Source organism: Miscanthus floridulus, chromosome 9 (assembly GCF_019320115.1).
Source record: "Miscanthus floridulus cultivar M001 chromosome 9, ASM1932011v1, whole genome shotgun sequence".
NCBI lineage: Eukaryota > Viridiplantae > Streptophyta > Magnoliopsida > Poales > Poaceae > Miscanthus > Miscanthus floridulus.
The window spans coordinates 96,604,650-96,625,646 of NC_089588.1; the positions used below are offsets into that span (position 1 = coordinate 96,604,650).

General features: G+C 49.1%; 1 protein-coding gene and 1 long non-coding RNA gene across 3 annotated transcripts in view; both read right to left on the minus strand.

Moving 5' to 3' along the window:
- Positions 1-14,585, minus strand: part of LOC136482435 (uncharacterized) — a 35,278-nt gene extending 20,693 nt beyond the window's left edge. Inside the window, exons 1-3 of one of the 2 annotated variants that reach the window (XM_066479641.1) lie at positions 13,705-14,423; positions 12,773-12,880; positions 12,157-12,388 (exon numbers count right to left, since the gene is read on the minus strand). In XM_066479641.1, coding sequence (XP_066335738.1) covers positions 12,266-12,388; positions 12,773-12,880; positions 13,705-14,226 — 753 coding nt within the window. In that variant the 5' untranslated portion in view covers positions 14,227-14,423 and the 3' untranslated portion in view covers positions 12,157-12,265. Of the gene's footprint in view, positions 1-12,156; positions 12,389-12,772; positions 12,881-13,704 lie in introns of those variants that run through there. The other variant, XM_066479642.1, reaches the window with a different exon arrangement.
- Positions 957-11,624, minus strand: LOC136482434 (uncharacterized). Its single transcript, XR_010765078.1, has 3 exons — positions 11,073-11,624; positions 10,698-10,768; positions 957-1,169 (listed from the first exon to the last, which is right to left on the minus strand). It is a non-coding gene; the product is annotated as an uncharacterized lncRNA (long non-coding RNA).
- Positions 14,586-20,997: the final 6,412 nt, after the last annotated feature.

Below are 20,997 nucleotides of genomic sequence, written 5' to 3' on the forward strand. Positions count from 1 at the left end.
TTATGCTTTCAATCTTTGATATGAAATGTTTTAGTAAACATTATCTTTCAAAAAATATATAGATTACAAGATTACTTCTGTTTGTGTGTAGATCTTGTGTTTGATATAGTCACCCTGAAGTTTTCCTTCATTGCACGATGATGTGGATTGAATACTATAGTTGTATAACCCGACGTTTGCAAACACTAAGTGCATGGCCAGTTTGTAGACCGTTTGTATATCTCAGTTATATATATATATAATAATAATAATAATCAATTTGCTGTATTAGAGATTGAGATGAATCAATTACTTACTGTTTTTATGGTTGACTCTGAGCATACTTCCAAGGATGATAGTTTTGTCAAGGCCAATAGTTCACAATTTGATTGCATGCGGAACCAAGACTTAGCGTCATATATCGACAACTATCATGTCACACTATAAATTATAGATATTTATCTGTTAGCATAGGAGGCATATAGATATACACATTTTTTAGGAAAAAGGTTACCATATATAATATTTAGATAATAAATGTTGGAATGCTAGGTACAATTTTCCTGGTGTACATTGGTTGGGATGTCTCAGCGGGTGATAATTTCTCGGGTGTAACTAGGATTGTTTTGAGTGTTCCTTTGTAGTAGTGAAGAAGAAGATAATGGCGACAATAACTGTGAACTCGATGGCAGCATTTGAGTGTTGGGCCAGAATGCAGCCCAGATTCGGCAGTTTTTCTATAAACATTTTCTTTTCAGAAGATATTCACCATACTAATTTGTGAAAAATAGTGAAGCAGAAAATAGCAATATTGCTTCGAATAATTTGATCATTATATAAATTAAATCAAGCAACCAAGCTTGTGGTAGAAATATTAAATAGTCTGCATACTTTGATTATTACAAACTAAATGGAGCAACCAAATACATAGGGAAACATTGCGTAGTCTACATATTTTGAATCTTTCTAACAAATGAAAAGGCACAAAATGACTCTCATTGAACTAAATTCCTGTCCATCATATATTGAAAGTGCAAGTCAAAAGCGTGTAAATAATCTCAATATTATATATTTCTCTAAATCGGTGAGTAGGCATCATGGCTTCTCCATGAGATGCAACACAGTGTCATGGGCAAATTCTTCAACTTGGTGACAGTCGGCTTCATCAACAAGCAGACGATTACATAGGCCTACAAACAAAAAACTTTTGGACTAGTGCTATATCTGAGAAATTAAATCAATGAATTATCCCAAAAGAATCTCACCTTAAAATGCATACGCCTGATTACAAATTACAAATACAAATAGGACAGAATACAATTTGGTTGAATTCAGTAGTGGTCATGTCATGTGCGGGCGCACATATGCCAGGCGCGGGCGCGCCCGCGACGTGCGACGCGCGGCTGAGCGCGCTGGGCAGGCGCTGCAGGAATTATCCTCTAGTGGCTAAAGATAGAAACTCAGATTAGTTAGTTGTTTGGAAATTCCTAGAATCAAGGAGAGCCTTCTCTATTTTGGTTGGGCCATTGGCCATATATATTTGTAAAAGTTTGACAATGAAGGCAACAAGAATTATATCCCTAATCTCTCTCTCTTTCTGTTAAGCCTGCGGTGGAGGGGAATAACCTCACCAGAGAAGACGACCGATGGCTACGAACTACGTAGCCGCGGTCCGGCCGGTCGGGGGTTCGATGCCCTTGACAACCTGGTATCACGGTCACGTCGGTCCTCTCCCACCCGCTCCACCCACTCTTCCACAGCCGCCGCCCACCAGCCTAGCCCTCCTCCATCGCCGCCGTCCTCCACAGCTTCCGCTCCGCAGCCAGCAGCCATGAGCGATCCCACCATCGCCGATGTGATGGCAATGTTGAAATCCATCACCACGGAGATGACAACCATGAAGGCCGACATGGCGGCTATGAAGGAGAAGTCGGCCTCGTCGTCGGACAGCGGCACCGGCGGCCGCCAGGAGGGGCCGCGCGATCTTGATCGCCCCCCAAAATTCCAAAAATTGGATTTTCCCCGATTCGACGGCAAGACCGATCCGATGCTCTTCATCAACAAGTGCGAATCCTATTTTCGCCAACAGCGCACCATGGCGGAGGAGCGCGTGTGGATGGCTTCGTACAATTTGGAGGACATCGCGCAACTCTGGTACATCCAACTCCAGGAGGACGAGGGCACGCCACCGTGGGGGCGCTTCAAGGAGCTCTTGAACTTGCGGTTTGGGCCTCCCATCCGCTCGGCCCCGCTGTTCGAGCTCACCGAGTGCCGGCGTACCGGGACTGTGGAAGAGTACTTCAATCGCTTCCAGGCCCTCCTGCCTCGCGCGGGTCGTCTTGATGAGGCTCAGCGTGTCCAGCTCTTCACCGGCGGACTCCTGCCGCCGCTCAGCCACGCCATCCGCATCCACAACCCGGCGACGCTCACGGCCGCCATGAGCCTGGCGCGCCAACTGGAGTTGATGGAGCTCGACCGGCCGGTGCAGCCTCCCCCTCGGGTGCCCCCGCGCGGCCTCCTTCCCGCCCCTGCGCCCCGGCCAGCGCTCCAGGCGCCCCACCAGCCGCTGGCTCTCCCTGCCCCTCTGGTGGCCGCCCAGCAGGGTCGCGGCGAGGGCAACTAGAGGCGCCTCACCCCGGACGAGATGGCGAAACGGCGCCGTCTGGGGCTCTGTTTTAATTGCAATGAAAAATATACCCGTGGCCATAACAGGTTTTGCCGCCGCATCTTCTTCCTTGAAGGCGTGGAGCTCGAGGATGCCGCGGACGCCGCGGGAGACACGGAGCACGACGCCGAGGCGCCCTGTTTTTCTCTGCAGGCCGTGGCTGGGGTTCCCATGGTCGGCACCATGCAGATCACCGTGGCACTCGGCGCCGCGTCCCTCGTCGCCCTACTCGACTCCGGCAGCACGCACAACTTCATCTCGGAGGAGGCGGCACGGTGCTCCGGTCTACCCCTCCGCCAACGGCCTCGCCTCACAGCCTTGGTCGCAAATGGCGAGCGGGTCACCTGCGCTGGCGTCATCCGCGATGCGCCCCTGCTCATCGCCGGCAAGTCGTTCCCGGCCGACCTCTACGTCATGCCACTGGCCGGGTACGACGTCGTCCTCGGCACCCGGTGGCTCGGCGAGTTGGGACCCATTGTGTGGGACCTCGGCCGTTGGCGCATGTCCTTCCAACGCCAGGGGCGCCCCGTCTCTTGGACCGGCGTGGCCAGCCCCTCTATGCCGGTCCAGGGTGCAACAACAGAGGCCGGTCCCCTCCTGGAGGCGCTGCTGACCTCGTTTGGGGGGCTCTTCGCGGACCCCATCGGTCTGCCCCCCAAGCGTGCACACAACCACCGCATTATTCTCAAGCCCGATGCCCAGCCGGTCGCCGTTCGCCCTTACCGGTACCCCACGGCGCACAAGGACGAGTTGCAGCGGCAGTGTGCCGCCATGATTGATCATGGGATCGTCCGCCGCAGCGACTCCCGTTCTCGTCGCCCGTCCTCCTCGTCAAGAAGCCTGATGGTTCGTGGCGCTTCTGCGTCGACTACCGGGCGCTGACCCGGTGGTCGATGAGCTACTCGACGAGCTCCATGGTGCCAAGTTCTTCACCAAGCTGGACCTCCGGTCTGGGTACCACCAGGTGCGCATGCGCCCAGAGGACGTGCACAAGACGGCGTTCCGCACCCACGACGGCCTGTACGAGTTCCTAGTGATGGCGTTTGGCCTGTGCAACGCCCCGGTGACATTCCAGGCTTTGATGAATGACGTGCTCTGCCCGTTCCTACGCCGCTTCATCCTGGTATTTTTTGACGATATTCTGATTTACAGCAAGTCGTGGGCTGATCATCTTCGTCACCTTCGGGCCGTCCTCGAGGAACTACGCCGACACCAACTCTTCGTCAAGCGCACCAAGTGCTCTTTTGGTACTTCCTTCGTTGCCTACCTCGGCCATGTCATATCCGTGGCGGGTGTGGCCATGGACCCGGCCAAGGTGCAGGCGATCCATGATTGGCCGGCTCCATGTTCGCCCCGGGCTGTGCGCGGTTTCCTCGGCCTCGCCGGGTACTACCGCAAGTTCGTCCACAACTTCGGGGCGATCGCTGCTCCACTAACGGCCCTACTCAAGAAGGAGGGTTTCTCCTAGGACGACGCGGCGGCCGCGGCCTTCACAGCGCTCAAGGCCGCCGTCACGTCCGCCCCCATCCTCGCCATGCCCGACTTCGCCAAGCTGTTCACCGTCGAGTGCGACGCGTCGACGTTCGGCTTCGGCGCGGTCCTGGTCCAGGAGGGCCACCCGGTCGCCTTCTTCAGCAGGCCGGTGGCGCCTCGCCACCGCTCGCTAGCCGCCTACGAGCGCGAGCTCATCGGCCTCATCCAGGCGGTATGGCACTGGCGCTCGTATCTCTGGGGGCGGCGCTTCATCATCAAGACCAACCACTACAGCCTGAAGTACCTCCTCGATCAGCGCCTCGCCACGATCTCTCAGCACCACTAGGTCGGCAAGCTCCTGGGTTTCGATTTCTCGGTGGAGTACTGGTCGGGCGCCACCAACGTCGTCGCCGACGCCCTCTCCCGTCGCGACAATGACGAAGGGGAGGTGATGGCTATTTCGGCGCCTCGCTTTGACTTCATAGAGCGCCTCCGCCACGCCCAGGCCACTGACCCGGCTCTGGTCGCCATCCATGATGAGGTCCGGGACCACTCCATGGGCGCTGGTAGACGGCATGGTCAGCTTCGACGGCCACCTGTACATTCCCCTGGCATCGCCGCTGCTGCAGGAGATCTTGGCCGCGGTCCACAACGACGGCCATGAAGGCATCCACCGCACCCTCCACAGGCTCAGGCGGGATTTTCATTTTCCCACCATGCGTCGTTTGGTGTAGGATTTTGTGAAGGCCTGCATCACCTGTCAGCAGTACAAGTCTGACCACCTCAGGCCGGCCGGTCTGCTGCAGCCACTGCCGGTTCCGTCGGTGGTGTGGGCTGACATCGGCATTGACTTCATCGAGGCGCTGCCCAAGGTGCAAGGCAAGACGGTCATCCTCTCCGTCGTGGATCGCTTCAGCAAGTACTGCCATTTCATTCCCCTGGCGCACCCTTACACCGCCGAGTCCGTCGCTCACGCCTTCTTCGCCGACATCATTCGCCTCCATGGCGTTCCGCAGTCCATCGTCTCAGACCGCGATCCAGTGTTCACCTCGATGTTCTGGCAGGAGCTCATGCGGCTCACTGGGACAAAGCTCTACATGTCGTCCGCCTTTCACCCACAGACGGACGGCCAGACCGAGGCCGCCAACCGGGTCATCGTCATGTATTTGCGCTGCTTCACCGGCGACCGTCCTCGGCAGTGGCTCCGTTGGCTGCCGTGGGCGGAGTACACCTACAACACCGCCTATCAGTCATCGCTCCGTGAAACTCCGTTTTGTGTCGTCTATGGCAGGGACCCCCCGACCATCCGCTCCTATGAGCCCGGCGAGACCCGCGTCGCAGCGGTTGCCCAGGAGATGGAGGAGCACGCTGCCTTCCTCGACGACATCCGCTATCGCCTGGAACAGGCACAAGCGGTCCAGAAGCGCGTCTACGACCAGCACCACAGGCCGGTGTCCTTCCAGGTCGGCGATTGGGCTCTTCTTCGCCTTCGGCAGCCGGCAGCAGCATCCCTCCCACGCTCGGCAACAGGGAAGCTCAAGCTGCGATACGTCGGGCCGTACCAGGTGGCGGATCTCATCAACGAGGTAGCTGTGCGGCTACAGCTTCCTCCTGGTGCTCGCCTTCATGATGTGTTCCACGTCGACGTCCTCAAGAAGTTTGTCGGTACCCCACTGGTCGTTCCACCGCTGCTGCCTCCGCTCCTGCATGGTGCGGTGGTGCCTGCTCCTGCCCGGGTGACTCGAGCTCGGCTGGCCCGGGGCGTGCGCCAGGTGCTCATTGAATGGCAGGGCAAACCACCTGTTTCGGCTACATGGGAGGATCTGGACGACCTTCGTGCTCGGTTCCCTTCCTTTCAGCTCGAGGACGAGCTGGACTTCGAGGCGGGGAGAGATGTCATGTGCGGGCGCACATATGCCAGGCGCGGGCGCGCCCACGACGTGCGACGCGCGGCTGAGCATGCTGGGCGCGCTGGGCAGGCGCTGCAGGAATTATCCTCTAGTGGCTAAAGATAGAAACTCAGATTAGTTAGTTGTTTGGAAATTCCTAGAATCAAGGAGAGCCTTCTCTATTTCGGTTGGGCCATTGGCCATATATATTTGTAATAGTTTGACAATGAAGGCAACAAGAATTATATCCCTAATCTCTCTCTCTCTCTTTCTGTTAAGCCTGCGGTGGAGGGGAATAATCTCACCGGAGAAGACGGCCGACGGCTACGAACTACGTAGCCGCGGTCCGGCCGGTCGGGGGTTCGACGCCCTTGACAGGTCACTACACCAATCATGCACGAGCAAAAAGTGTAATAACTCAAACTTTAATTAGTCAATAGATATGAGGAAATCGGTAATGCAGTACCTCTCCTTCTATTCATTTGTACATGGAGGGCAGCTGAAGTGCTCAACTCTGATGTCGCTTGCCGCCATTCCCATATGTGACCCAATAGGTGTGGTTCCTTGACGTTTATTATGATGCACTTGTACATACGAGTTACCAAATTAATGAGCATCGACCAATGATAAAATTTTCATCTACTACTATCTCTCACAACTAAACAAATACCTTTCATTCATCACCATCACATGTCTGTATGGATGCATCTGGAAGTCATCCCTTCCTTGGATATCGGACTCATACACAACCATACCAATGACAACACAAACGATAGGTATTGATAGAATAGGAGCATGAACAGTTAACCACATGATTTTAAATATAGGCGTATGAGATATACCTGCAAAAATGGATGGACTAATCATGATCGTATACATCCTCGATTTCTACAAAGGTATGAGGACACTGAGCAATCCAGATAGGTTTTTGTGGTGCATTAACCATAGTTTATGGAGATAGAACGACATAGTAATGAACACATAAACGAAAAATATAGCGCAAGTGATTGGCGCAAAGCCAGCTCTCATGAAGTCATAAGCTTCTCCTAGACCAAGCAAACTGTTGAACCTCATGGTGGATGAGCAGGTGCATTCAAAGCTTATCTTTTTGGACCATGTCTAAAAATTTTGTCTATAGACAATTGTTATCTATCTGTTGGATACAATGTTGTTACTAGGAACTAAAATGGAGGCGATTGCCTACGCGATCAAACCTTGAGGTTTGACAGTTTGCTTGGTCTAGGAGAAGCTTATGACTTCATGAGAGTTGGCTTCGCGCCTACTTATGTTGATCGCTTGTGCTACATTTCCATTTATGTGCTGACGACTATGTCGTTCTATCTCCACAAACTATGGTTAATGCACCACAGAGAACTATCTGGATTACTCAGTGTCCTCGTACCTTTATGGAAATCGAGGATGTATATGATTAGGATGAGTCCATTTTTGCAGGTATATCTCATACGCCTATATTTAAAATCATGTAGTAACTGTTCATGCTACTATTCCATCAATACATATCATTTGTGTTTGTAGATGTCATTGATATGGTTGTGTATGTGTCCGATATCCAAGAAAGGGATGACTTCCAGATGGGTCCGTAGAGACATGTTGTGGTGATGAATGAAAGGTATTTGTTTAGTTGTGAGAGATAGTAGATTAAAAAATTTATCATTGATCGATGCGAATAAATTTTGTAACTTGTAGGTACAAGTGCATCATAATAAACGTCAAGGAACCACGCCTATTGAGTCACATATGGGAATGGCGGCAAGCGGCATCAGAGTTGCGCACTTTAGCTGTCCTCCATGTACAAATGAATAGAAGGAGAGGTACTGCATTACCGATGTCCTCATATCTCTTGACTAATTAAAGTTTTAGTTATTACATTTTTTGCTCATGCATGATAGGTGGAGTGACCACTACTGAATTCAAACAAATGGTATTATGTCCTATTCGTATTTGTAATCAGGCGTATTCATTTCAAGGTGAGGTTCTTTTAGGATAATTCATTGATTTAATTTCTCAGATATAGCACTAATCCAAAAGTTTTTTGTTTATAGGCCTACGTAATCGTCTGCTTGTTGATGAAGCCAAACATCACCAAGTTGAAGAATTTGCCCATGACACTGTGTTGCATCTCATAGAGAAGCCATGATGCTTACTCACCGATTTAGAGAAATAAATAATATTGAGATTATTTACACATTTTTGACATGCACTTTCAATATATGAAGGACATGAATTTAGTTCAATAAGTGTCACTTTGTGGCTTTTCATTGGTTAGAAAGATTCAAAATATGTAGACCGCACAATGTTGCCTATGTATTTGGTTGCTGCATTTAGTTTGTAATAATCAAAGTATCTAGACTATTTAATATTTCTACCACGATCTTGGTTGCTTGATTTAATTTATATAATGATCAAATTATTCGAAGCATTGTTGCTGCTTTCTGCTTCACTATTTTTCACAAATTAGTATGGTGAATATCTTCTGAAAAGGAAATGTTTATAGAAAAACTACCGAATCTGGGCTGCATTGTAGCCCAACACTCAAATGTTGCCATCGTGTTCTCGCTGAGACGTGCCAAGCAGTGTACACCAAGAAAATTGTACCGAGGATTCCAACATTTATTATCTAAGCATGGGTTGGAACCGTTTTGAACCTCAAAAGTTGTGACTCCAACCAAACCAGCCCAATCCATTACCCCGTACCCCCAAATCTATCATGCCCAAGACGCACGTGAAAACTATTGCTCCCAACCTAGAGCCATCCGACCACAATCCAAACTGCTTAACCCATTCCAGCCCAATCCATTAGCAGGGTACTTGTGGCTGCACCCTTTATGTTTGTATGTACTAGATGGACGGTCCACCACCACGAATAGGTCTTTAGGGTAAGAAGGCATAGGCCCGTTCGCGTGCCTTTAAACCTGGCTTCATTCGCTTCTTTTTTTATCCGGAACAGTGTTTTCCTCTCACAAATTCCTCCAGATTCATCCAGATTACTCCAGAATTTCTCCAAGCAAACGGGGCATAAACGTTCATGAAAGAAACCCAACGCACAGTCCCTAGATGCCACGTTGCTAAAAAGCTAACATTTTATTACCATGTGTTGTATAAAACCATTAGTCAAAATTACAGAGCGTATGTCATTAGCATGGTTGAACTAGCTAAGCAAGACTCACTACCGGACTCAGTGGCTTTGCCGGGTGCCAGGAGCATTCGGCAAAGCTCAATTTGCACTCGTCAAAGGCTTTACCGAGTGCTGCACTCGGTAAAAAATGGGTCGGCAAAGGTGCCTTTAGCGAGTGTTTTTTGTCGGGCACTCGACAAAGCCTTTGTCGAGTGCCCGACACTTGGCAAAGTTGGAACCGAAAAAAAACCTAGAAAAAATGGGAAAAAATGAAAAAAAAAATGGATTTTTTTAATCGGTGGAGGCCCCCACCGGGGGGCGACCGCCCGTCTCCGGCATTTTTCATGTAAATTTCGCAGCAACGTGGCCGACGGGATTCGAACACGCGACCTCCTCTTGCGCGTGAACCTCCTCTACCACTGCACAACACTGTCACTTGTGTCTGGATTCCGTTTTAGTTCCTAACATATTATACTAAACCGAGTGTAAATTGTTTGTTTGAGGCCCTAAACGAATTCAAATAAAAAAGTTGTAAACTACAAAGTTTCATTACTTTTTGAGATCTACACTTTTAGTTTAGGAAGTTTTTCCATCCGAGGTCGTTTACAAAATTTGAATTTTAAAATTTTGAAATTCAAACGTAGTTTTGCATGACAAGATGATTTCAAATCAAAAAGTTGCCAACTACAATGTTTCATAACTTTTCGAGATCTACAGAGTTTATTTTGGTTGTTTTTCCATCCGAGGTCGTTTGAAAAGTTCAAATTTTAAAATTCAAACACAGTTTTGCATGACAAGATGATTTCAAATCAAAAAGTTGCCAACTACAATGTTTCATAACTTTTCGAGATCTACAGAGTTTATTTTGGTTGCTTTTCCATCCGAGGTCGTTTGAAAAATTCGAATTTTAAATTTTTGAAATTCAAACACAATTTTGCATGACAAGATGATTTCAAATCAAAAAGTTGCCAATTACAAAGTTTTATAACTTTTCGAGATATACAAAGTTTATTTTGGTTGTTTAGTCATCTGTTCATCCAATATGGTCGTTCTAACATTGTTCACAAATCTTATATATCTCTCTTGTAGTTTCACAAACTACAAGAGAGATATGTTAGATTTATGAATAAATTTACTTTCACTTTGTTATATGAAGAAAAGACCAAAACAAACATTGTACATCTTGATGAGTTATACAACTTTGTAGTTGAAAACTTTTTTATTTGAATTAATTTACTGCTTTAAAATGTGCTTTGAAATTTTCTTTACCGAGTGTAAAAAAAAACACTCGGCAAAGAGCTTCTTTGCCGAGTGTCAAAAAAACACTCTGCAAAGGCGTATTTGCTGAGTGCCCGAAAAACAATACTCGGCAAACCACTTGGCACTCGGCGAAGAGCCGGTCCCGGTAGTGACTACTACTACCCATGTGTAAACCCACGAAAGAAAAAAATTGGAAACTTGGCGAGTATGCAAAAGTAGACACTTGTATGAATAAAAAGTGAATTAAGCTGTATGTATAGATAAAGAATATGGTCAAGGTACAAGGGACACTAACCTTTCTCCAAACTGGTGGTACTCAGAACTATTCAAATGCTTGGTCTTCGATGATCATGAATTGCTCTCCGCCTAAGCGTAACGAACGATGAACCCACACGAGAACATAATCGGTACATGCAAACAAACAATAAATAAAACCACACAACAAACATCAACAGCAGCAACACTAAATCATGATAGATTTATACTATACGTTGTTACGAACTCGTGAGTGTTAGTTTCATCAAAAACCGATTTAAAGCTGGTAAGTTATGATTAAAAACAGGTATCAGGAGCATTTTTGCAAAAGATAAATACGTTTTTTGCGATTTCCCATAGCAACCAAGACGCACATTTTCATATGTAAAATCAGAGAAACGAGAGAGGCAGGGACCTTTTCTGCAGACACGCCGGCGCTGACCGGCTCTTCCTCGGCCGAGCGGTGATGTTGACTTCGGTCAGCTGTCAATCTTGGCCATCGGTGGGCCATCGAGCGGTCAGGGCGGCTTGGCGACGATGGCGTGTGGTGACGGGAGCAGGCCCGACCATGGCGCCCAGACGGCAGCACGCACGGCCTAACGACGATCTCCGGCAGAGGCGCACGACAAGGTGTGTGGAGCGGCTCCATGGCTGCAGCTGCAGCGAACGATGCCGAGCCCGATGGGATCGATCTTGGCGGTGGATACGGCCGGAATCATCCTCGTGCTATGGACGCCGGAGAAGCGGTGGGCGGCGAGATCAGAGGCGGCGCCGGCAGGCGAGGTTTGGAAACAACAGGGGCGCCCGATTTATTCTGTGACGTGGAGTCGCACGGATCGAGGGCAAGGGAAGAAGAAGGTTCTGGTGCTGGACGGATCTTCCGCTGGGCCGAGGTAACGGGCCGGCCCAAGTGCAAGGAGGCGCGGCGGCACAATAGGGTTTCGGGTTTAGGGCCAAACCCACGAGGAAAAAGGGCTTGCGTGGTAAGAAAAAAAAAGAGGGGTACAGCCCACAAAGAGAGAAGGACTGGGCCGAAAGGAGAATGGCGGCCTAAAAAAAGGAAGCTTTTCTTTTTCTTCTTTTTCTTAAGATTGGATTTTGATCACTTCCAAAACCCTTTACGTTAAAAACTCTCAAATCGTTATAAACAAATTTGGGGAATCCCCTGTTAAACCATATATTTATAGAACCCAGTTTAAAATTTCTTTTACTTAAAAGTTTGGAAGCCAAAACAAACTGTTTTTAACACCTTTTTAAATAGAAAAAAAATCAAAATATATTTTGAGCTCATTTAGAATATATATCTTAAAGAAGTACACTAAGTGGACTATGGCGCCCACCTCATCCACTTCTATGTGCCCGACTCGTGGGAACATGCAGGAGATACAGCAGAATGAGACTATGAACCAGCTAAAAAACAAGGCACTGACAGAGCTCGGAAGATTTCAGTCTGTTCCGACTTGAGGCATGGGCGCCGAGGTTGACGTGAAATCGATGGATGGAACACTGGGAATTGAAGATTTTTATTATAACAGTCTACAGCTATATAGTTGCATTTACAACTACACGTCTAGTAAAAAAAGAGAACACATCTTGCACTATTCAGGTTCAGAACACATCTGGGGAGGGCCGGCTGAGCCTCTCGTCCTCCAGTAGCTCGTATGGATCAATGTATGGTTGCACCGACACCGGTGTCTTGCTTGCATCGTGTACAAAACTCGGTCCAATGTACTGCAACGAGAAACCAGGTCAATAACGATGCGGACACTTTGGTGCATTCAACTATACAAACATCTAAGATCAGTAGAAACTGTCAGCTAGATAAAGCTACTCTGCATGCATATTCCAGATGAGTAAACGACAACTCAATAGCAGTAGTTGAAAACAACGGAGTTTGGATTTCTATATTTTCCAACATAGTCAAATGCAGTGCTGACATTGCAACTGTACCATTCACTGTACAGATCTGTATCCATTTTAACAGAGTTTGTTCAATTATGCTAAAACAAATAATCAGATTAGCAGTCAGGTAATGGATGCAAGCAGAAAGAAAACTAAGAACAGAGCACATATCGACCATTTGGCACATGAGAGGTGAGATTAGCAGGGGCTTACCACGTATAAACCAGCAAAAAGAGAAACGGTGACAAGAATCAGGGGCCCAAATGCCAGAAAGAAGGTACTGCCAAGTGATAGTAGTAACTTTGCCCGAGGAACAAGACCCTGTGAAAAGAAATAAACAATTACAAGGGAAAGGCAAGTCACTGGTTATTTTATTATCACATTGTTACTGCTCTGATAACCGGTACTAGACAAAAAATCTTCAGTAAATAATGATAAGGTGAAGACAGAACAGCTGTTGATTATCTGATTATCATATAGTACTGCTGAATAGATAGTTGACACAGGTGAATATTCTTCTGAACATGACTATTTAACTGATATAAACATGGATACATGAGCATGGGTTACATGGATACATGAGCATGGGTTCAACTATCAAACACAGAACAGATAAAAGAATTGTACTAATCAGGCCCCAGGAATTCCGACGATGCTCTAACACACACCATATGCCAAAAGCACTGCTCATCAGCTCATGTTTACCTACCAAAAAGGATAAAACTAATGATCAGGAAATTGACAAATTTTTCCTACAAACCAGAAGCGATGTTGATGCAGAAGTACCAATAGAATCACACAAAGAAGCCCAATTTGTCTCCTATTCACAACAGTACATCTCTACCTACTAGCACTAGGAAGACAGCAACAATCACCATTTTTCAAGGCTTCCAGCTTAGGATTATTGAAGATTTTTCAAGACCAATTTGTCTCCTATGAAGTATTCACAAACGTGATTGTTGCGCCGTCTTCCTAGTACAACGCTCACGTTTCCATTTTTCAATTACTAGTACAACACGATATCCAGTTCTTGCCTCATTCAACTTGGCCATGCTACAAAAAAATTGATCTTCCAGCTCAGGAAAAGCCGATCAAAATGGCGCGCGCGCGAGAGAGCGAGGAAAAGTGGGGGACGGCAAGCGCACCTCGAGGCCCTCGCTGTTGAGCGCCATGGACCGCTCCCGCTGGCCGTTCGCCGCGGCGCCGCGCTCGAACTCGGCGGCCGCCACCCGGCGCTTGGCCCCGGCCTCCGGCGCCCCCTCCTCCGCCTCCTTATTAGCGCCCGCGGCGGGCGTAGCGCCGGCCCCCGGCGCCATCCCGCGGCGCCGGAGCTCCCTGGCGAAGAGCGACTCGGGCTCCTCGGCGGCCTCCCCCTCCCCCTTCCCTCCCTCCCCGCTGGCGCGGCACCTCACGACGCGGAGGCGGCGCAGCCGTGGCCGTAGCGACGGGGACGCGGCGGTGGCCGATGGCGGGCGCATGGCAGCGGGGCGCGCGAGGCGGGTCACGGCCATGGCCATCGCGGCGGGGCTGGAGACTGGGTCGTCGTCGGTTTCGTGCGCGTCGAGGCGTCGCGAGGCGTTGTTAGGCGGAGGAGAGGCCAAGTCGGAGGACCGGGCTCGCTTGGCCTTGGCGGCGGCGCGGGCGGGATCTGGCCGTCGTGTCGGCATCGACGCGGAATGGAGGGCCGGGATCCCGCGGAGAGCTCGTGCGGCTGGGGACGGAGGAAGTGGTGGCGTGTGGAGGAGTGCGGGGACGGCCGGACGCGGACGGGGCTGCGGCCTGCGGGAGCACGAGAGGCGGTGGGCGGGACACGTGTGCGGCCGGCCCTCAGGGAGCTGGAGTTTCTTCTGTAATAAAATAAAAAAAGTCTTGAGTTTCTTCCTTGTGCACTAACTTTGGGTCCTTTCCTCCTATCTCGATTCTCAACCAGACAACCAAGATTTTCAATTCCGTTCTGTGTTTCTCTCTCTCTCTCTCTCTCTCTCTTCTGGGTCACCAATAAATAAAATCACTGAATTTGGTGAAGCTCGTTTGGTTTTAGGCCATTTACCACTGTCTTTGGTGGTTTGTAGCCTGCGCTACGAGGGTCCGTTTGTAGCTATGTCGTGTAATTCTTTTTTTTTCTCTTAATAAAATATGTGCTATGGTATATTCTTGAAAGAAAAAGTAAAGCTCGTTCCGAATTCCAGATAGATTCAAAATTTCGGAATTCTAAAATGCCAGTTCAATCTGATATAGAGTTGGAAGTCACAACATGACTTGCGGGCCAAAAGGTTAGACTAATGTCAGTGACGAGAATGCGACCAAATAGATTGGAATGGCGGCTTCGCTTGGCTACGTACTCCTGCAGCGCTCAGGCTACGTACTACACGGTGTGACCCACACGTACGCCCCCCACCCACATACACGCAGCTGCCTCCAAGAGATAGCGTACGTGTGCATGCGACCATTCATGGGAAACCTGTAGGGATCACTCCTCCAACCCACGTCATCTCTTGAATACAGACACACGGCCGGGTTGTTCACAGCATCACAGTTCCCACAACATGCAGCTGATAGCGTGTGTGTGCATCTAGTCTATGCAGGCTCAATAGTAGCACGGTGACTCTCCAAATCGAGTACAAGTCACCAATAAAATCATAATTTGAGCAGAAATCACACCTTAAAGCAAATACAACCGGTCAATAAATTGAGCCATCAACGGAAGCTGACGACAAGGCTTGGGTACGACCGCGACGGCGAGACGGAGCTTGGGCGCGGCCGTGATGGCGAGGAAGGGACCGCTGGAGCACGTGACTGCCACGACGCCGTGGCCGCCAGAGCGCGAGCCGCCGTGGCCGCGGGGATGCCGTTGCCGTCGGGACGCGCGGGCGCCGGGGCACGGTCGCCGTTGCGCTGGGGACGAGAGGCCGCCGGGCAGGGGCGCGGAGGCTGGCGCGGGGAGGGAGTGGTGGCCGGTGTGGTGAGGAACGGAGGAATTTGCCGTGCGTGGAGAAGACGCTGTCCGCGACTCAGGTGGAGAAGTTCTGTGGGGTGGGAAGATAGGGATAAGGTAGAGAGAGAATGAAAAGAAAAATAAGAAAAGGAAAAAGGAAAAAAAAGGAAATAGGAAAAAAAAAGGAAAAAAGGCTATATGGATATTTCACTCTTCAACAACAGGCAAAGCTGTTTTATCACACGCTTTTTTCAAACATGTTCAGCTCCATCAGAGAATCTGGTTCACCACAGAAGCCACGGCTAGAGCTATTTTTGTGGCTGCAAGCTCTATCAAACGGTCCCTAAATAAAAGATTGAGCAGTCCGGTGCTGCCGCTCCACCATACCGAGTAGAGCTGTCTGTCTCCCCGCATCACCACTCCTCCATACTGCGCAGATGGAGAAGTTCGGCGTCGTCACTACCCATACTATTTAGATGGATCTGTCCGATGCTGAAAAATGGAACAAGATCAGCGACATCTTGCGGACGTATCAAATGCTGAAGAAGTAGGTGTGGCCTATGGTTAATGGCAACAACAACATGAGTTACTGGACACGACAGGGTAAAGAAGGAAAAGGTTTGTGCAACATCACAAGTGATAGGTCAACATTGTCTCTACTACTGCTGCTGCTGCTACTAATACTACTACTATTGTTTAGGAGACTCTTTCTTATACTCACTCTGCCCAAATGAAATAACTTTTAGAATTATATTAAATCAAACTATTATCGTTTGAGTTGAAGTCTATTGGCCAAGAGATAATATTATTTTTTTCTTCTCCCGTTGCAACGCACGGGTATCTTTGCTAGTAGATTTAAAAACATAAAAAACTAGGCACGTCGATGGAGCTCCCTTCTCGGGCACGCTGGCCGAGCCCGCTCCATCTGCGCACGCCGCCGCTGCCAAACCTAGGAGTCGCATGCGTCGCCACCGCCAGAAGAGACACGCCGCCAACTGGGAGCCGCTCACGCCACCACCGTCTTCTCAGATCCGTAGCTGCCGCCGCCACCTAGTCCTCGCAAATCCACCGGAGCGCCGCTGCCGAGGTGCCTCTCCCACCAGGCCACCTCTCTGGCCGAGGCGCATAGCCCCCACCACTAGGACACGTGGCCCCCGCAGTTGGATCCGCGGCCCTCTCCATCGCCGAGTGCGAGTAGCCCTCGCCACCAGGCACGCACAGCCCCCGCCATCGACGCCGAGAGAGCATAGGGAGAGAAGAGAGAGGCACCGCGCGCCTCGTGCTAGGAGATGAGAGACAGAGAGAGATAGTTGAGGGAGAGGATGAGGAGTCTCCAAACCCTAACTTCTCTATATATATGTATTTTTTTATCCTTCACCAGGCTCTATGGCCTTATAATATGAGACTCAGGCTCAGCCAAATCGCGAGCAGTCCAACGAGTTACAAAATCAAGAGGGGATCAGTCCATAGACAAAACTGACCAGGGTCCCAACTCATACCCAAACTAGCAAGCTCGTGCGCAGACGAGTTACATGACCTAGCATAGATAACAGGCGTTATGGGTCTCTTTGGGCCTCGGGCATTTTTCAGACCTGTTAGGAGGCCCACCTCTGTTAATAGATTTTGGGAGGCAGGTGATTTATGACCGCCTCCGTAAATCCATTTTGAGAAACGGGCATTTGTGACCGCCTCCGTAAATAAAATATCCACCTTAGAATATCCTTAGGTATTTTACGAGGCGGTCAAATTTTGTGACGCCTCCATTAATGATTGGGTTGTGTTTATTGTGAAGATTATTTTATAAGTAACTTCACGTAGTTACTCACAAACATAATGTTGTTATACAGTCAACATTCCAAGCACAAATAATTCTAAAAAAAAATCCAAGCACAAATTCTAGATAAACTTTACTTATTGTAGTCGTAGAATCAACTCAATAATAAGATTATAATAAAGTTATAAAACCGCACCATAGAATCGACATTCTAAAAGTATTACCAACCATACCAAATAAAAAAAAAAGAATACAAAAAAAGGTTTTGGAAGGTTTGTTAAAAAGTAGTGAGAAAAGATTAAGCAAAAAAGAATGCCACGTGTTCTTGATGTGGGGAAGGAGTTGATTTCCGATTCCTGCATAATGTAACACTGTTCCCGATGCTCACGTGCGGACGCTGCTGACGCATCACAACCTAGTCCTTTTGATTGACCCGCCGGCCTCATTGTAGCTAGCCCGCCCCCGGCTACGATACCGAGGACAGCGATGGCGACCGCGAGATGCATGTCGGAGAACCCGACTAGGTACGATTCCAGGGTTTGGCTGCGAGGACTGGATCATTGCGTCTTCGACGTGGCTGAAATACCGCCAACATGCCTAATCTGTCACCCAGTCCCAGGTACGCATTCATCAATATTTCTCCTTGTTTCCTTACAGCAGTCAGTAGCGCGCATTCAAATTGTTGGTTGTTTTCATTCTACCACTACCACCTTTCTGCTGCCCCATGTTTACTTCATTCGAATTCACCTTAGATCTTCTCGAGGAAGGATGGGGATTGGGGATGGCAAAGGCTCATGCCATACATTCGCGGCTGTCTTTCTTCGAGGAATACCTCAAGGAGAGATCGCCGCTCTCTGCGCCAACGAGAAGCCGGAGAAAGACAGCGCCTATTTCTGCCGCTGAGCTCGCCGCCCTTCACGCGGAAAGGAAGCGTGACAGGGATGAGGGCAAGCCTAGCCGCTGTGTCATCACCAACGAACCTGACGACAGAGATGGAGAGTTCGTTGCTTCTCCTGGATGCTGCAGCCAGACTAGTAATGTCCTCCGATCCTGCCTGGATGCCTGTATATGCAATGAAACTACTCTGGCCTATATATAATCATATTTTGTCTTATTGGTTCAGTTGCTAATTAGTAGCTTTTTCATTGCCCCTAGTCCAATGTATGCAAAATATGAATCCCTTCTAGTGTATTGAAACGGAGACCTTCTACCACGTCGTTTACAGTCCTGTTGCTGAAGAAATCGACCTGGGCGATCAGATCGAGAAGCGTGCGAATCATGTGATACATTCAGAGGATGAATATCCTACTGCAGCTGCAGCCTTGGTGCTGTTTGGTTCGGCATTTTTGGCCCGTAACCAGTTAGCAGCGCTAATGGATTCCGTTGATTTTTGTTTGGTTGGTTCCGCCAGTAACCGGTCGCGGTGTAATCAGATGACGGCCTGTACAATTCCATTGCCCCTCCTCTGCGGGCGTTATCCGATCCGTAGCCGGCTGCAAGTCAATAAAACTCGAACCAAACAAATCCCGCTAATTTCCTTTCCCATGCAACGCGGTGCCGCCGTAACCGACTGCACTTACGTTGCCACCCCACCGACGCAACCAAACAGCACCAACCTTATTGGTATGTAATATATATGCCTGTTACAATTCCCTGTTTTCTAGTACCAATTCTTACTTGCTGTTTGCTACTAACTTTTTCCCACCGATTTTGAAGTGTATTGGAAAGGAGAACACCTTGTTATTTGAGTTGCTGGAATCTGGTTTTGACACCACCCCATTGATCACCCTGAGCAAAAAACTCAAGCAGATTGCCTGTGCTCTCATGCTATATAAAGGTCCTGAATCTGCTGCCGCTGCTGGCGCCCTGTTGGTATGCCCTTACCAGAACAACTGCTACAATGCTCTGTTTTTGTTGTATGTAATCCGTTTCTTTGGACTATTTATTTCTTCCTTTTACTATGCTGATGATGATGCTTTGATCGAAGGCTTTAGCGAAGGAGGCTAAGTTCCTATGCTATGTGATGACTCGAGACGATTACATTGAGGAAGATTATGATTTGTGTCATTATATTCGGGCATCAACAACAGAAGCTGCAAGAATCAAATATTTGTGAAACTTCTGGTAACGGTGATGTAGTTTCAGCTGCCAAAGCAGATACTCCGCATCAAATTATTGGAGTAAGCCTCAAGGGTATGGTTCAATAATAAATAAGCTTTTCTTGTTCGGAAATATTGTTGCATAAAATTAGTGGCATTTAAATGTTTTCTGCTATTGTTGGGTTCAGCACTGTTGGGGATTTGAAGCACAAGGACTGCTGGTCAGGGCGCTTGCTTGCGTAGGATGGATTCCGATCCGATCCGAAAGGAATCGAATAGGGAAAACCCTATTTACTATTCCCCCATTCCAAATTATAAGACATTAGCCCCGCCGCATCCACCGCCACAGTAGCTCTGCCCCTCCCCGTCGCACCCACCGCTGCCGCAGCCTCCCAGCCTCGTCGTGCCCACCGCTGCAGGAGCTCTGCCCCTACCCGTCGCACGCACGCACCGCTGCAGACACCTGATCTACCAATAGGCCAGCTTCCCTCTGTTGTTCCTCGCTCGTCCCCCCGCCTGCTTGTGGTCCTGTGGTTGTGTCCTATGGTTACGGGTTGAGCGCGTGGTGGTCGTGCCCCGTGGTCCACTTCGTTCCATGCCTGGGTCATTCCCTGCGGGAGATTTGTTGGCACCGCATCTACGAGCCGGCGACATGGGAAAGAGCAGCAACCCAACTACACAGGGTATCAAGATCGCATCAGGAGAATCAGATTGCAAAGTAGCCAAGCCGTTCCTTCCAGAACTTGCCAGTGATTTGAAGCATCTCTTGGAAGTAAACCAATTAGAACTTGAACAGGCTGGGGGAGGACTGTGGAGGCATTTTAGGACCCCTTGCTGCAAGATATCCTTCTACGGCATACACCTCCTCCCCAAGCTTGGGATCCTCTTGCTGACAACATCAATCAATTTGAGTCCAACATCCAAGTGTTTGAAGATAACAAGAGGGAATGCTCCTACCTCCAAAAGGACAAGCAAAAGGCTACCTACTCAAAGGACCAACATCCAGGCCAATATGCGGGAAAGCTTTCAAGCCAACATCTTTCAAGTTCTTCGGATGTTCGTTTTGATTGCCCTAATCGTCACTCGGCGTGGCATGCCTCCGGCTCCCACCTTGCCTCCATGCAGGAGGAGACTTGTCCGTCTGCTCAACCCAAGGAGTCTCTGGTCATACCGAGAAGTTTGGCTTCTCCGATGGGTCTTAATCACTTTCACAAGTCACAAGATACAGCTACAGCAGGGCCGTCTCAGCTACCCTCTCCACAATTCCATGCCAAGCCCACTTCCATAGAGGCAAATCATGCATGGTCATCGATCAGAGCTCCTCCCACTAGTGGGTGGAAAAAGGAACAGTGTCAGCCAAGCCCACTTTCAAATCTACACCAATCAGATAGACAGAGGAAATTCCTTGAGCATGTTAGAGGGTGTTGCCTTAATTGCCTATCTACCGACCATCGTGTGGCCACTTGCTATCGTAGAACAAGATGTTGGCGCTGTTTGAACGAGGGTCACAGATCCTTCTCCTGCCCTAGGCGTAGACCTCACCACCACAACCGGATTGAGGAGGACCATGACTTGCGTCGGCGAGGGCCCGTGGACGATTTCTACAACTCTATGGGTCGTCGTCGTGGCA